The sequence below is a fragment of the Canis lupus genome, chromosome 26 (assembly GCF_011100685.1).
Source record: "Canis lupus familiaris isolate Mischka breed German Shepherd chromosome 26, alternate assembly UU_Cfam_GSD_1.0, whole genome shotgun sequence".
NCBI classification, from domain to species: domain Eukaryota; kingdom Metazoa; phylum Chordata; class Mammalia; order Carnivora; family Canidae; genus Canis; species Canis lupus.
In genome coordinates, this window is record NC_049247.1 from 29,445,563 (window position 1) to 29,463,293 (window position 17,731).

Below are 17,731 nucleotides of genomic sequence, written 5' to 3' on the forward strand. Positions count from 1 at the left end.
ACAAGTTTTTTGCTAGCAAATAAAAAAGATGTCAACGTTTTCAAAAGAGCTCTATTTTTTTTTAATTAAGATTTTATTTATTTATTCATGAGACACACAGAGAGAGGCAGAAACACAGAGGGAGAAGTAGGCTCCATGCAGGAAGCCCTATGTGGGACTCGATCCCGGGTCTCCAGGATCACGCCCTGAGCCAAAGGCAGACACTCAACCGCCGAGCCACCCAGGCATCCCTGCTCTAGTTTTAACATAGGAAAACAAAGTTTCTAGTCAGCTTTGCCATTTTCAGTGAGGACACAGTGACTGAGTGGGACTGCTACGTCCATGAGATGTGTAGGTCTAAGAAGTACAACCAAAGAACCCTCCGAGCACCAGCGGCAGGTATACAGAGGCCGCGGGGCCAGGGGCTGTGGCTTAGCCACCTATGCTCACGCTGGATCTGAAACCAAGTTAGTCCAGTCGGTGGTCACATCCTAAAGTCTTCAAAAATAACTTTTCTCTTGACTCTTAGACTATTATGTACATGTAGGAGCACCTGGGTGGCTCGGTCGGTGAAGCATCTGCCTTTGGCTCAGGTCAAGATCTCAGGGTCCTGGGATCCCTGGGTGGCGCAGCGGTTTAGCGCCTGCCTTTGGCCCAGGGCGCGATCCTGGAGACCCAGGATCGAATCCCACGTCGGGCTCCCGCTGCATGGAGCCTGCTTCTCCCTCTGCCTGTGTCTCTGCCTCTCTCTCTCTCTCTCTCTCTCTGTGTGTGTGTGTGTGACTATCATAAATAAATAAAAATTTTAAAAAAATAAAATATTAAAAAAAAAACAAAAGAATTTAAAAAAAAAGATATCAGGGTCCTGGGACTGAGCCCCACTTGGGCTCTCTGCTCAGCGAGGAGTCCCCCTCTCCCTCTGAGCCTCTCCTCTGCTTAGGTGCACACACTCTCTCTCTCTCAATAAATAAATATTTTTTGTTGTTGTACAAAAGAAGATTTTTATGAACATTTACTTATGGTAAAATGTGGGTTAACAAAAAAGTTCATAAAATTAAAAGTGAAACTGGTACCAGCACCACAGAAGTGCTTTTACCCTGGTGCACACAGCGTGTGACACCACCCACCCCCAACTCTGCACCTCCCCATGCAGCCCCAGCCACAGGCACCAATGTGACCAACGACTGTGGGTGGCTAGTCACACCCTCTGGATCTGCCCTAGGAGTCTCACCACCTTCGGGACACCTGTTCAGCCTGTGGCAGCTCTCCAGGCTGCTCCAGGTCTTGGGGACAGGCATGCAGGGAGAAGGTCACTGTCCCTGATATGAACCCCAGCCATTCGCAGGACAATCCTCTGCAGCTCTAACTGCCAGACCACAGCCCTAGGCTGAGACAGGCAGCCTGAGGGAGAAGCCAGCGGGACTCTGACCCCATTTTCAGACACATCTGCTTTATCCCTTCCTTCTGCGACTCGATCTGGAGCCAACCTGGCTGGCACTGCTCCATAGGCTGCTTGTGTGGGCCGGGTGCCCCACAACCCCTGTGGGCGGAGGTCAGGAGACACCCAGCAATGCTCCCCAACTCATTCGTCCTGCCACTTGTGCTTAGAGGGGGCCAGGGATGCGGGGAGGCAAGACCCAAACTGAGCTTAGTGCTATTGGCTTCTGGTTCTGATTCTTATGTAAGTCTCCAGAAAAGGAAAAATTAGGGAGGAAAAAAAAAGCTGACTGAGCAGAACCTTTCTCTCTTAAGATTTTCAACTCCTACTATTTTTAAAATAAGGAGCAGTGACATGCGTTTGTTAGTAACCATGAATATTAACTGCCAGGTTATTTTTGCAACAAGAATCACTATTTAGCTGAATTGCTAGTGGTTTGCTGGGGATTTCATTAAATACCTAATTGGGAAACACGTGGGCATGATAAGTACCCACATCAAGGCTCCAAGTAAGAGAAAGTATTCCCTCACTCACCACCTCTGAGCACAACACCAGTAAAAGTCCATCTGTGCCACAGCGCCCAGGGGCAGGGCACATGCCTACCAGTCAGGGGATATGAGGACAGCAAGTCACCCATGGCTTTGTTTTGTTCTAATAACTGAAACCACTAACTAATTATATATCATCCATGGGTGGGCATTCCTCACCTCAACCATAGGTGAGTCTGTGCATCATCTGGGGGTGGGTGTGTGCAGTCTGGAGGTATGGATGGGTCTGCGCGTCACCTGGGGGATGAGTCTGAGCACCAGCTGGATGGGAAGAGTCTGTGCACCACTTGGGGGTATGAGTTTAAGCACCACATGGGACAGTGAGTCTGAGCACCCTCTGGGGGATGAGCCTGAGCACCACCTGGAGTGAGTCTGCATACTACCTGGGGGGATGAGTCTGCATACTACCCGGGGGGTTGAGTCTAAGCACCACCTGGGGAAATGAGTCTGCACACCATCAGGGATGGCTGAGTCTGCACACCACCTGGAAGGTTGAGTCTGCACACCATCTAGGGGGTGAGTCAGTGCATCATTTGGGGTTGGCCTGTGCACCACTTGCATGAGGGGAGGGTCTCTACACCATCTGGGGAGAGCTTAGTGCCAGGTAGCAGGTGCACAGACCCATGCCCCAGTGATGTCACCAGCAGTGATGAGTTCCATGGAAACCACCAGAAGGATATGACAACTCACTCAGCAGCCCCTCCAGACTGGAGCCAACAAGGGTAATTGGCTCATGAGTCTAAAGAGACATTTTGATAAATGGCTTGGCCACAGTGGTTATATGACAGCTATGACAGTATTACCCAATGGGAAGTGTACTGATTTTCTATGGGGCCTCACAAATTGCCACAAACATAGAATATACAGCGGCTTAAAGCAACACCTACTCCTCATCTCAGTCTGTGGTCAGGAGCACAGGCCTGCTGTGCTGGGTGCTCTGCTCAGCGGCTCCTGAGATAATACTTGATGTGCCGACTAGCAGGGTCTCCCTGAGACTTGGCATCTTCCTCACGTTCCTGAGGTTGCTGCAGAATGCCCATCCTAGGCTGAAGTCACTCCCAACTCCTGGAGACCAACCCCAGTTCCTGGCCATGGGCCCCCTTCAAGCATAGCAGCTTACCTCTTCAGGAGGGGCCTGGTCCCACCTAAGGGTTCACCTGATTAGGTCAGACCCACCGAGGACAACTCCCATCTGATTAACTCCAAGTCAACTAATTAGGGACTTTTTCACATTGGCAAAATCCCTTTGTATTTAGCTCCATGGTCCCACACACGACCAGGGGAATGAATAATACAGGTGTGTACAGTGGAGGTAGGAACCTTGGGAACCATAGGCCTACCACAGGGGTTATGGGAGCTCACATTTTACTTTGTACATCTTGTAGCGGATGACTTTTTTCCAGAGCATGTAGCCCTTTATAATCAGGGAAATAACTTGAATCCCATAGGAACGCCGCTGCCTCCACAGGACAAGGTCATTGGGACCCCGAGGCAAAGCTGCAGTCCAGCACGGAAAAGCTCTAAGCCAGCATATCACAGGCTGCTAAAGTAATTTCTTATCTGCTATGCTCCTTGCTGCAGTGCTGCAGAGATCGGTACTAAAATTCAAAATGAGCAGAACCAACAGGCACCCAGACAGTACTCACACTGGGTAACTGTCACCAAAAATTCCAAATGCCAGGTAACAACGGGTATGGGAAACAGCAGCTGGGACCACCCAGGGGAATCCCACATCTGGGCAGGGGCCATAATGCACCATGCCAAAGGTGACCCCAGGAGAGAGGAACACCCAAGGAGCCCATCTTACCAGGACCAGCTCAACACCAAGACAGATGAGGAGGCCCAAAGGCATTTGGGGGTTCATGCCCAGCCAGTGCCTACAGGCAGCCAGCATGGGATGTGACATGGAGATGGCTGGCACATCTGGAGGGATGGGTATCCCCAACATCGAGGGGCAGGGTGACAGTGATGTGGTGGATGAGAGGTGTAGACCATGGGATCCATGACACCAGGGCCCAGCCCAGTGTCAGGCCTAGAGATGCTCCACAGAAGTGGCCACGCTCACATTCACTCCCTGGGCAGTTGCTGAGCCTACACCCTCCCTGCCTACACCCAGTACGTGCCACTCAGCAACACACTGTGACTGCTAAATCTGGCAGCACAGAAAACAGGATGCATGCTCTGCTTTCTCTAGTGGGGAAGCAGATGATACGATGCTTGCATGAGGCCCAAGAGAAGGAGAGATGCTTCAGGAGCCATGCCTCTCACCAGCAGGCCAGCAAAGTGGCAGGCACAGACCAAGTGCCACCATCGCCGGGCCAATCCCAGGCAGGGTATGACAAGGACAGGCTCATCTTTCAGGAACTGAGTCCTGGGAAACCAGAAATCACATTCCCATGAGATCAGCATCTGGCAATGGCAGAGCCGTGGGTGACACTGCCCACAGCATCAAAAGTGAGGATGTCCCAGTTTTTTCTGTAGGGCAGAGAGAAAATGTTTAAGTTATTATTTACATATATAGTTGACCCTTGAACACAGGGGTGAGGGGTAGCAACCCCCTCCCCGCACAGTCAAAAGTCCATGTATAACTTTTTTTTAAGGTTTTATCTATTTATTTGAGAAACAGAGAGAGAGAGAGAGATCACGCACATGCACACACAGAGGGAGAGGGAGAAGCAGGATCCCCACTGAGCAGGGAGCCAGAAGTGGGGCTCAATCCCAGGACCCCAGGATTGTGACCTGAGCTGAAGGCAGACACTTACCCGACTGAGCCACCCAGGAGCCCCAAAAATCCACATATAACTTTTGACTCCACCAAAACTTAACTACTATCGACCTACTGTTCACCACAAACCTTACCAATAACGTAAACAGCAAATTCACATGTATTTTATATATTATACTGCATATCATATTTTTACCAAAAAGCAAACTAGGGAAAAATAAAACACTAATAAGAAAATCATAAGGAGGGGCACCTGGCTGGCTTAGTTCGGTGGAATACATGACTCTTGATTAGGTTGTAAGTTTGAGCCCCACGTTGGATGTAGAGGTTACTTAGGAAAAATTAAAAATCTTAAAAAAAAATCATAAGGAAGAGAAAATACAGTTACAGTCCCATACTTTATTTATTTATTTTTTTATGATAGTCTCAGAGAGAGAGAGAGAGAGAGAGAGAGGCAGAGACACAGGCAGAGGGAGAAGCAGGCTCCATGCACCGGGAGCCTGACATGGGATTCAATCCCAGGTCTCCAGGATCGCGCCCTGGGCCAAAGGCAGGCGCCGAACCGCTGCACCACCCAGGGATCCCACAGTCCCATACTTTAAAAACTCTGCATATAAGTAGACCTTATAGTTCAAATCCATGTTGTTTAAAGGACAACTTCATATGGCAATGACAGCCACCATTCCAGTTATAAAGTCCCCTTTGCAACCATCTGACCCTGGAGCAACAATTCTATAGGAATGAGTTTAACCCACAAACAAAAACAGGTGTTTCCCGTTACCCCAAGAGTCAAATGATATTGAGGGTGCGCAAGACAGCCCATGGAGCACGAGGTCTCTGATGTGTCCTAGCCACGTAGACCAGCTTTGTGGGTAGCAGAGTCCAGGTGGATGGTGGCTCAGGATACCTGGCTTGTCCAGCTTGATGGGAGAGAACTTGGTCTGGACAGTGCACAATGATGACACACTGTGAAGACATTCTCTGTCACCAAAAGGAGACATGGGGTGACATGGCTCGGGAAGTCTATGGCACGGCCACCAAAAGACACTCAATGGAATCATGTGGCAGTTCCTCCAAAAACAAACATAGAATTGCCATATGATCCAGCAATTCCCCTTCGCAGTATACACCCAAGAGCATGGAAAGCAGGACTCAGACACTTGTACGCTAATCTTCACGGCAGCATGACTCACAGGAGCCAAGAAGTGGAAATAGTCCAAGTGTCCATCAAGAGATGAACAGATAAAAATGTGGTCATTGTGCCTACAATGGGATGTTACTCAGCCTTAAGAAGGAAGGAGATGCTGACACATGCCACACCACGATCTAGAGGACACGATGCTAAGTGAAATAAGTCAGTCACACAAAAATACTACGATTCCACTTATATGAGGTCCCCAGAGTAGTCAAGGTCATAGAGACAGAGAGCAGACTGGTGGTGGCCAGGGGCTGGGGGGAGGGGAACGGGAACTTAGTGTTTGGTGGAGACAGGTGTCAGTCGGGGACAATGAAGAGCTCTGGACATGGATGGTGGGGATGGTTGCACAACGATGTGAATGTACTTGATGCCACTGAACTGGACACTTGTAAATGGTGAGGATGGCACACACTCCTATTCCTGCTAGTTATGGGGGGAGGGAGGACGAAGACACAGCAGTGGATGCCGAGGTGGGGGGCAGAAGCTGGTGCATTGCAGGCCAGGCCAGGGGTTGGCTAAAGCAGGAGGGAGCCCAAGTGAGGGGACGCCAGGGCAGGTCCTGCAGGCCCAGATGGCCCCTGGCAGCACTGTGTAGCCAGGGCCTCCTCCCCTCCACACTGCTGGCCCTGGAGCCTGGCCTGCTCCCCAATCCACTCCAGGTACCGGGAGCTCATCTCAGATCTCTGAAAGGCCCAGCTGCAGTGTTCCTGCCGAGGTGACCCCTCTTTGTTCCTCCCACACTCTTCTCATATCACACATACACAGGAGCACAGACACTAAGGGCCTGCAGCCACCCGTTCTCACGGGCCAGAGAGCTCCACAGCTAGAACAGGAGCAGCCCCTGGAAGCCCCTCCGGCCCTCCCACCCAATAAGGTAAACGAGTATATTGGGTCAGTCACCAGAGGCAGCATATTTCATTTTTGGCTTAGGGCTTTGGAATACACTGGAAAGAAACACTAAGGCCATCACAAATCACAACCCACAAGGAGTCGTTATGGGAAGACATCTTGGCAGGGACACAGGTCCTGCACGAAAGCAAGAAAGACCTCCTCCCTCCTTCTTCTCATGTTTATCCTACTGGCAGGAGACCGGAGGTAGCCTCGGGAAACAGCATATCCAGGGAGACTGTGGCTGAATCTGCTAGTAAACACAGCCAGCAACAGACGCAGTGACCGTCACACTGCGTGTCCCCGTGTGAGGAATTCTTCACTCATCAGGTAGAACCACAGTCATTTTGTTGGTGTGTGAGAGTTCACATGAGCGTAGAAGGGTGCACATGAAACCTCACGAGCCAAAGGGGCAGACCTTGTCAGGAATTCAACTATTATGGCTCAGTCCCAAATCTGCCCTTTTTTGCCTCCTCCTGGTAAAGGAGCTGAACTTTGGGGCTAGTACCATATTAAGTTTGGTCAGTAGAGGGCACTGGAGAGACACCGCAGGGGGAGAGGCTTCTTTTCCTGGCTGCAGGGTGCTTCCTGGGGACACTCCTGCAACATGTGTGGCTCCCCCAGACTCAGCCCAGATACACACAGGGCTTCCCCCATGAGCCCAGTGGCCAGCAGCTTCCCCCAACAGCCTCCTGTGACAGCTGCCTGCACAGCAGAGGCCAGACTCCTAGAAAGTTCTGCTGCCATGGCCTCCCGGTGATTTCTTTGCCATCCAGGGTGCCACCGCTGAGCCTCTCCGGCAACGTCTAGATCTCAGCCTAAGGATGGAGGATGGGGCTCCGCCCAAGGCATTCAAATCCTCTCATAGTTAATAATTCTGCAGGTTACACTGCCCCTGCCCAAGTCAGTACACCTGGATCCTGCCCACTGGCCGCACGCTCACTCAAACAGCTGATTCTGCTGGGGGCTGTTCAGGTTCAGCTCCAGGCCCCTGGCCTGGCCCTGCTGTCCACTCCACCGCACAAAGGGAACACTGAGCACTCTTCATTCCCTGACCCCTGGCTTAGGATGAGTTTCATTCAGCACAAAATTAGGCAGCATGGTGTCTGTGCAATTTTGCAGGGCGACTCAAATCTAAGAAGCTAGTCAAAAAGGTTCAAATGGTTCAAATCATTGCTGGTATAGATTTTAAAATGATGAAAACTTTCCAGGCAATTGCACTAGTGATGAGTTTCAAATGTCATTTTTGGTTGTGAGTTACCTCTCAGCCTCACACATGGAAAAATGCAGATGGATTCCCACTGAGGTGCCCAGGGAACAGAGGGGCACATCCAGGGCCCAGAGTTGTGGGGAGGGGGGTGCACTGGATCATGACCCCACCCCCCGGGCCTCAGTTTCCCACCTCCTCTGCTGGCCCCCACGTTGCTTCTCTGTCCTGCCTGCACAGCGACCTTCAGCAGCTAAGTCTCCGCACCTATGTATGTTAGTTCAGCGTTCCTGCCACGGAGTGGTATTCCCCGGCACACCCCACACCGAGCGACTGCTGTTGGACAGGGCAGGCCCAACCTGTACAGCTTGTCCCCACCTGGGCGCTATAAGGACTGTGGGGCATCCAAGGCCAAGCGGAGGACAGCAGACACAAAGCAAGGGGGTTACCTGTATGCATTTTTGGAAACGGGACGAGGATCGAACTTAAAGAAGATGATGCACATGGATCCCTGAGGGCAGCTTTGTTCACACGGGGTCACCAGTCTGCGGGCAAAGGAAAAAAAAACGCATTGAATAAATGGCAGACAATACAAAACTGCCTCCCCAAACCTGCAATGCTCCCCGGCCCGGAACAAGACCACCTCTGGGATGCCCCTGACCCTCACTGGACATGGCAAGAACCATATGCCAGATACCATGGCGTTCACCGGCACCATACAACCATCTCCCTAAGCGCTCACACACATGAGCACAGGCCAGACTGTCCCCCAATGCCTGCAATGCTCACTGGCCCTGGGCCTGCCACTGGAGGGTGGCCACAGGAGCAAGAACAAGAACCACAGGCACAGCCAGGGCAGGAGGTGGGTACCCTCCCACACCACACATGGGTGGCTCTGTGGTCTGCTGCATGCCTACCACCCAGACTGAACCACCGCATCTCCTGGGAGTGGCACCAATTCCAGTCCCCAGTCTGTCAAGGCAGGGCTACGTCACGTCTGACCGGCCTGAGGATGCTCTGCAGCAGTGTCCACAGTAGGCCCTCAGCACATGCCTTCCACCCATGACGGCACAGACACCGCCAGGGGAACCCAGAGGGCCCTGTACACTCCATGTAAGCAGGTGGAGATGAGGCGCAAAGCACGCATGCTGGTGATGTGGACACGCACCCAGGTACTGGGGAGTGGGGATGCTGCAGGTCCCCTTGCACACATAGGCCCTGTGCCTGGCAGCCTCTAGGGCCAGCAGATCTTTTCCCACAGCAGAGGTGAGAACAGAGGTGAGATCCTGGGGCCACTGACCCTGGAGAAGGTGACTGTGACGATCTCTAGTCTTGCCTATGTGCATGAGGCAGGGTCAGTGGCCACAGCCAGGAAACGGACAAGAAAGAGCCTGTGTAGACATTGATGGAAGCCAAAAAGATGCCCCTAGAAGAGCCTCATGAGCAAGACGGGTGAGGGCGTGCTTAGTCTATGTGCATGTATGTAAAGTCTGTGTGCACACGTAAGCATACGGTTATGTATGGGTGCTTGCGCGTGTGTGCTTCTGCATATGTCTGCAAGCATGTGTGTGACTATGCGTGTGTGTCTAGAGGAGGCCATTGAGCTCCAAATGCACTAGCTTGGGGTGCCCTGGGACTGGGGAGGGTCCATGCAGTACCCTGCCCCCCAGCCCAGTAAATACACAGCACCTACTAGACCAAGGTTTGAGGTCCACATCTGTAAACAGGGTCCATGACTTGGGCCCCAGCTGGGGTAAGGTGGGATGGGATGCCCAGACCCTGCCCATCCTCGCTCCAGGTTTCAATATAAACCACGAACACTCTGCCACTCCTTTTCATATTTTTTTTAATTTTTAATTTATTTATGATAGTCACACAGAGAGAGAGAGAGAGGCAGAAACACAGGCAGAGGGAGAAGCAGGCTCCATGCACCGGGAGCCCAACGTGGGATTCGATCCTGGGTCTCCAGGATCGTGCCCTGGGCCAAAGGCAGGCACTAAACCGCTGCGCCACCCAGGGATCCCTCTGCCACTCCTGACCCTCTGCCCCCAGGCCTTGGAGAAGCCACAGAGGGAAGGGACTAGCCTGCTGTGAGAGACACGGGGACAGTCCTCCCTTCAGGCATGGGAGGAGCTGGGGTGGGCCGAGAAGGGTTCCAGCTCCCTGCTCCAGGCCAGAGTCCCCGCCAGCCGCACACAGCAGTCCAGAGAGAGGCGAACCCCTGCCGTGGGGTAGGCAGGTGAACAGAAGAGAGGTGAGAGCTCCCCTGTATGCCAGTGCAAGTGCTCCCAGTTCTTGGGTCTCTGAAGTAAAACAGTGTTTCAGAACTCACAGGAGGATGTTCTCACCTGGCCGACCTGGCCATCTAAGCTGTGCCTGCACCCAAGCATAGGTGGGTGGATGGACAGGTGTCAGGGGATCTGACTACGGGTCACAGAAGAGCCAAGGAGGGGCCGAAGTCTGAGGCTAGCCCCATGGACATGACCACAGCCCAGAGCCACATGTAGGTCTTCCTGTGGGATGATGCCGTGGTGTCCCTGCCTCTCCACCCATTTCCGTTCACTGGTCAAGCTGGGCTGGGAAGTGGTGGGAGGGGGTCGGGGAGGAAGGATCCACTCCACTACTGTCACCACTGACTCCCAAAGGCCCTAGAGGGCACCACAACTCAGCCCCATGTTCCTCCCAGTCCCTGCAGGCACAAGCATCGCTAACACCTCATGGGACCCATCCAGGTCCTCAGTAAAACCTCAGGCTGTGCAGGTGACATCACCATGGAGACCAGTGCCACAGCAGAAGTGCAGGGGCCAGGAGATGAAGGGCCCTGTGACATGGGCTGCTGGCCGCTGGCCCTCACACAATGGAGCCAAAGGCAATGCCCAATATACAAAATGGCCCTGAGGTGACAGGAGCAGGCTGGGTTCCCACCCTCGGGGACCCTGGTTGTGCCCACAAGGGCCATCAGCCTAGGATCACCTGATGGGTGATCAAGACCTGCCATCAAGATCACCTGCCATCAATACTGGTGGGCAGGCTATTGGAATCTGATCCTTCTAGTAAAAACAACTCAAAATGCTTGAAAAAATATGAAAACATCTTGAAAAGAGCCAAGAACTAACAAGGTCATGCAGGATTTGGCTACTATCTCAGAGAACATGGAAACCCAGAGAGGAAAGGAAGCAGAGTACACTGGCTATTCCTGCCCTGGGGCACTGGCCCACCTGGGCAAACTGGGCTTGATGGCCGTGAAGGTCAGAGAGACTGAACACAAGGCCAAGGCTGCCCCAAGAGGGGAACATGGTAGGAGACCCTCCCCTAAGTGGAGCTGGGACCCTGACAGACAACTCCTAGGATGAAGGTGGGCTAGATCCACAGCCACCTCCAGTGCCACAGAGACAGCAAAGTAGGGAGAGTCCCTGAGAAGCCACAAGAGCACCATCGGGGCCACACTGGGGGTCCAGGGATCCTCATGCTAGACTTGGATGGAGGGGCTCGAGCACCAGTAGTGCTCCCAGGCACCTGGCGAACCAAAGTTCTCATCCTCATGCTACACCTCTGAGAAGTCTCACAGATCATTTCAAGGACGAAGAGCGGGGCCGTCAGAAAGAACACCACATAAAAAAAAATAATATTAATAAAAAAAGAAAGAACACCACATAACAAAACAAAGCACCATAAGCATGAAACAGCAGAAAGCAAACCCCACACGTCTCGTAAACCAGCCACACTCTGACTGCAGAAAAAGAAGCTTGAGAATATTTGCAGGAAAAAAAATGTGAAAGAGTAAACCAGGAGTTTCACGATGCACCGGAAAGGACTCCTAGAACCAGAAGCCCTAGTAACTACAGATTAAAATTCATTTAAGATGAGCACATGAGACACAACTGATGAAACAGGTCAAACTGGCCAGAACACTGCAGTGCAGGGAAGTAGGAAGCATGCAGGGCCTCCTGGGGTCCTGGGTGTCCCACCCGCCAGGTCAGCTGATGAGCACCTGCCACACGGCCGTGGTCCAGCACAGAAAACAAAGGCCTTCTCACTGCCCGGGGCTGGTCTCTCCCACAAACGAGAATACTCCAGGAGAGGCCAACTGGCACTGTCTATGGCAACCAGGCCAACCGCGGTCAGCGGGGGAAGCCCTGCCAGCCCATCACTTCCGAAATCCCACCCACCCAGAGCCCTGCCAGGACAGAGGATGGTTCTGAGGATTGCTCCACCGGGGACATGCTGCCCCACCAGGGACGTGTAGCTCTGGTTGTCAGAAGAGGCCATCGCGTTGGCCTTGGCCTGCTGTGCACCTCTCTGGGCGGCGTACCCAGCTGCTGGGTAAGGCCATCCTCCAGGGGCAGCTCCGGCTACTGATGCTCACAAGCCAGAAGCAGAGCCCTCCAACTTGGCTGCAGGACCTCGTCATCCTAGCCAGCCTGTGTGGGTGGCAGACCAGCCCTCCAGACAGTGGCAGCAGGGAGGGCTCTGTGGTTGGAGGCAAGGCCACTGATGGGTCTCCGGGCAGCCTGGCGCCGGAGGTGTGGGCACAAAGCCCAGGGCTGCGGCCTCGATGAAGACGTGGTCATTGGGAGGGAAGGACCAGAGGAAAGCCAGCCCCTGGGGAGGGGACCATCAGGAACTGCCTTTCTCTCCAATCCCTCACCCCCCACTCAAGCCAGGCCCGCTGCCCACTGGCCCCACCCCTTCTCAGCTCCACTTCCCACCACCCCAGCAGCCTCGTGTACCTTCGGCAGGACCCGCGGGTGCAGGGCCCTTCTCCCAGCATGCCTCCTACCCAGGCCCTGGTGAAATCCTCCCTGACACTGTGCCCGATGGGCCACCTTCTCAGTCCTGCTGATTTTCAGGGCTCCCCAAGCAAGTTCTGGACATAGCCACCGTGGTCCCAGTCACTGCCATGCAGGCTGGAACTCCTACCAGTGGCAAACAGGGTCCTGCTCCTGCTGTCCCACACCTGCCTGCCTGGCCTCTCAGGGCACTAAGGAAACACCACTCTCCCCTTCCCCCAGTTCTGAGACCAGCACAGTGGGAAAGGGACGGGAAAGGGCTTCAGTAGGCCCCGCCGTGCCAGGTGGGGCTGGGGCTCATCCACATTTGGTGGCCTCTCTGCTTGTCCTGGGGAGTTCACCCTTGAAGGACATCCAAGCTGGTAAAATGTGTAAGGGAGGGCATCTTGAGCAAAAGAGTGCCTGGCTTTCTCAGTGACATGCCTGCCCCACTTGTCCCCACCCTCCACCAGGCATGCAAGCCCAGGCCCCCATGGAGTGTTTGCAGGCCGCGGCAGCCCACAAGCCAGGGCCAGCCTACAGCCAGAGAAAGAGACAGGCCAGAGGGTCCTGGGGCTCTGATCAGGAACGTTACCCATGGGCCTTGGAAACCTCGAGGTGGACACCCTGAGGTAGCAAAGCCTGGCAGCCTCCAAGCATTGACGGAAGCCACACCCACCTCTGCATGCTGCGCCCAGGATGCTGTGTGCCCCAGCAGGCGAAGGAGGCTACCGTGGTGATGGGCACACCCACCCCTGGGCTTGCGGGTGGCAGTTAAATGTCACAGACCCATCTTTTCCAGATGTAAAGGGCTCACTTTCCCTCCTTTTCCCTTGTTTGGCCCCACAGCAATCAGGAGGGCAACCAGGTAACCTAGCACCTGGAGAAGAGTACCCTCACTGAAAAGGGCAAGGTGCCACGGAATCTGGCTCTCTGATAGGGTGACACCCAGATCCAGAAGAGGCTGGGCCCCTGGGGCAACAGACCAGAGGACAGGACAGCTGGTGAAAACGTTCCCACGCCAGGTGCTTCACAGGTGTGGGTCCCATCTCACCAAAGGTTTAGGCAGTGTGCCTGAGGTCACCAGAGGGGCTTGTGGGATGCCGGCCAGCTGCACTCAGAGTGAAGGAGCAGGCACAAAGGAAGTGTGCTAGGTGCTGGAATCAAGTGGGTCTCCCTCCCTGCATCTGCTCCTGTCCCCCCAGAAGGCCAGGATGCCCCCCAGCACTGCATATCCACAAGCCACTTCACCCAGCCACATCATGGAAACACGAAGCCACCATGGCCACTGTAGTGGCCTCACCATTCTCTCAGTGGTCAACCCACCCCGGGAAAGCTAGTGATAGGTGACAAAAGATCACCATGTACACACATGGTCCCACTGAGACCCACAAATGCCACAAACTCAAGGGTGCAGCTGATCCTCGGAGCTGCCCACAGGGATGGAAAACCCCAGACAGTGGCCCACGCCCAGGAGGGGAAGCCATGTGCACAATGGGGCTGGAACATGGAGCCTGGGAGGTGCCCAAAACACCTGCATGGCCAGCGGCTGGGGGAGGGGGGGCGCAGGCGGGGGCGCACATCTCACACTGTGTTTACCTGAAGAGACACTTCCTATGCCCCCACTGGCGAGGAGATGGCATCAGCAGTCAGTTGCTCAAGCTCCAAACCTCTAGGGCATCCTCACCATGGCTTCCTAGCGATGCTACCTTCCAGAACTCACACAGACTCTCGGAGGTACCCACGGCAACCAGGCAATCTTTGTCATAACCAAGATTTCACATAAAAAGCTGACCTCTGGGATCCCTGGGTGGCGCAGCGGTTTGGCGCCTGCCTTTGGCCCAGGGCGCGATCCTGGAGACCCTGGGATCGAGTCCCACATCGGGCTACTGGTGCATGGAGCCTGCTTCTCCCTCTGCCTGTGTCTCTTCGCCTCTCTCTCTCTGTGACTATCATAAATAAATAAAAATTAAAAAAAAAAAAAAAAAAGCTGACCTCTGTGACCCAATGACGCCCTCATTTAAAAACCTACACAGGACTTTCCTGAAATTGAATAGGACCAGCATGAAGTCCTGTGGGGAACAGACAGGGACAAACAGAGACTGTGGCTCCAGCTGAGCAGGTGCACGAGGCTGTCCATACACGGAAGAGAGCAGCACATCCACACACCTCACACCTGCCCACTCAGCCTGGGACTCCCTCTGTGTCCTTGGCCTGCCTAGAAACAGCACAAACAGGGGAAGGAAGTGCTGCCTCCCCTGGGGTGACCTCCACCAGTCCTCCCCCTGGGAACCTGGGCGGATCCAGGGTAGCAGCCACCTGGGCGGCTCAGGGCCCACACTCCCTGGGCACACCTGAGCCTCAGCCAGAAGGATCTACCATATGTGAGACAAAAGCAAAAGTTCACTTCAAACCAAAGCCATGGGCTTCCCCTTTCTTCCCTCTGAGAAAGCCAGAGGAGGCCTTCCTTCCAGACCACCACTCCTGCCTTCCCCTGCTCTAACCACCTGGTAATGCAAAACCGGAAGAATGGGTCCTGAGTCCGGCACCAGTCATTCTTAGCACATGGTGCTGGCTGTGAGGCACAGGCACAGAAGCTTTCCAGGCACTCCCAGCCCATCTGCTGAGGCTTTCGAGAGTTCTCTGCAAGCTCCATCCTGCCTGCTCCCCCGCCCCCTCCAGCTGGGACCTCCTTCTTCCTCCCCTGCCTTCCAGAGGAACCGAGAGAGCTGTCCTAACAGCCAAGTGCAGCCAGATCCACTCCCTCCTTCAGAATAACCAGGCTCTTCAGTTGACTCAAGCCCCCAACGTCACTCCACACGGCGTCTAACAAGAGCATGACAAGAAAACGACTCAAGCAGGCAGGCAGGAACCTGGCCAGAGATGGGTCCGGGCCACATGCCAAGAGATGCAGTGACCCTGCCATGGCTTAGGTGAGGGCTGGTCGGCAACTTCAGGAGGCCCCTTGGAAGAGTAGGCAAGTGGCGTCCACAGGCCATGCTGACAGGACCTCACTGTCCCCCCTGCCTGATGGGGAAGGACCTGGCTGGGGGATGGGGAGACCGCAGCACTGCTGGGGGTGGTCGCCAACCCCCTATCTCCCTCTTGTGCACTCCAGATGCCACTCAGCTGCTGGCCCATCCTGTGTGGAAGCCAATGGGCATCACACACCAACAGTGCCGGCCACGCACACCAAGCGGCACCATCTCCTCCAGCGTTTGCACCAAGGCCTGCCCCCCTCCCTACCTCCCAGCCCACCTGTCCATCCCCAGCCCAAGGCTCCACACCTCCTGCGGCCACAGCCGGCAGCTCCCGTGGGCCTGCGGAGTCTGGTTCCCACAGCCAGGTTAGCCAGGAGCACAGTCTCATCTGGGAAGTTTCCAAGTACACTCATCCTGCAAAAGCCCCATATCTGGTCGGCTGTGTGCCTCCTGATATTTCTTAGCAAAATATGGGCACGTGCTCTGGGGTGATCGTACACACAGGATCCCACTGCCCTGTCTTCCCGCTGACTGTCTCTACCAAGGGGCAAGTGTCCCCAGCCTGCTAGCTGCCGCACGGCGTTCCCAGGGGACATGTACCCTCATGCCGCCTCTTGGCTCTGGATGGTGTTTCAGTCCCACAAAGTTTCTACCCCCTGCAGAGTACCACAGAGGAGCCCCACACGCACGCTCTGCACATGGGTGGAGGATCTTCCTAGGACAGAGACCAAGAAGGCGGAATGGTGGGTCAGAGGATGATGCTCTCAAGTGAGTAGAACTGGCCAAACTCCCTCCAAACATCCCAGACCAGCCACTGGACCAGGGGCATCCACCAGCACCACAACCTGCCACTGCTGCCCTTCTCGGGGTGGCAGGAAACACTCTCACCGGGATTGTACTGGCAACTCCCAGAGGCTGCACATCTCCCAGGCACCTGCCCACCAGAGTCTACAGATCACCAATTTGGGTACTGAATGCTGGGCTTTTGCTGCACTGATCTGTAGTGCAGCACACGTGGTGTGGGCAGGCTCACAACCTGTCTGCTCCGTGAGCTGCCAAGATTTCCTCCCAGTCCCGCCCAGCCCTGTGGCCTTGCCTGTGGCACTGCCTATGGGAAAGAGTCTGTTACTTGACCACAAGTTTTCCCATCCCTACTGCATCGCAGCCACCCTCCCTATCCCAAAGTTAAAGCCTCTTTCCCCTGCCTTCTTTGTATGGTTATATTTTGGCTTAGTTCTCAGGTCAGCCTATGCCCTGTTCCGGTGGGTGGTGTGAGGTACGGACCCCCTTGCTTCCCAGCTGCGGGGTGTCAGGTCTGCCCCACCTCAGCCAGACCCTGGACACCCAGTCAAAGGGCTCCATGGGGTCCTGCATGCTTGGCAGGCCTCTTAGCTTCGGCACATGCTCCGGTATCTGGAGGGCAGGTCTCCCTCTTGGCTATTCATAGAATCTTCTAAAACTCTAATGAATTGTGCTGGGCCATTCCCCACCCCTGCTCATCACACCCAGCACTGCCCATGTGCCAGTGTCTATGAAGTGCAACAAGCAGGTAAGTCTTGAGTAGGCCCGGCTCCCTAGCAGCCCCATGGCAGAGACAGCGCACCACCCCAGCTCTTGCCCAGAAGCGAGAAATAAGCGAGTGTCATCATCCATGAGGACAGAAGTCAGGGCAGGGCCACCTGATCTGGGGAACAATAGGAGGCATCTGGGTGCTGGCAGTTTCTTGGTGGGGATGCTAGTTGTCTGGCTGGGCTCCCGGTACAACCCATGGAGCTGGACATTTAAAACACATGCACTCTCACAGCAGGCATGTTTTATATGCACTCTTACAGGCAGGCTGGCGCATGGAGAAAAGAAAGACCGAAGAAGAGGCTGTCCGTGGGAGACCGAGCAAGAGTAGACACAGCCCCGGTGCAAACCCTTCAAAGCAGAAGCCAGTGCAGCCGGGCTCTTGTGAGTTCTCCACACTGACACCACCACCTGAGCAGAGAGCAAAAC

At 54.4% G+C, this 17,731-nt stretch overlaps 1 protein-coding gene and 1 non-coding gene across 4 annotated transcripts in view; both read right to left on the reverse strand.

Annotated features, from left to right (window-relative positions):
* Positions 1-17,731, reverse strand: part of TANGO2 (transport and golgi organization 2 homolog) — a 38,367-nt gene that overhangs the window by 17,755 nt on the left and 2,881 nt on the right. For 2 of the 3 annotated variants that reach the window (XM_038575878.1, XM_038575876.1), the window contains exon 2: positions 8,433-8,528. In XM_038575878.1, coding sequence (XP_038431806.1) covers positions 8,433-8,488 — 56 coding nt within the window. In that variant the 5' untranslated portion in view covers positions 8,489-8,528. Of the gene's footprint in view, positions 1-8,432; positions 8,529-16,039; positions 16,064-17,731 lie in introns of those variants that run through there. The other variant, XM_038575877.1, reaches the window with a different exon arrangement.
* MIR185 (microRNA mir-185) lies at positions 12,567-12,622 on the reverse strand. The gene has a single exon (NR_049293.1). It is a non-coding gene; the product is annotated as a microRNA mir-185 (primary transcript).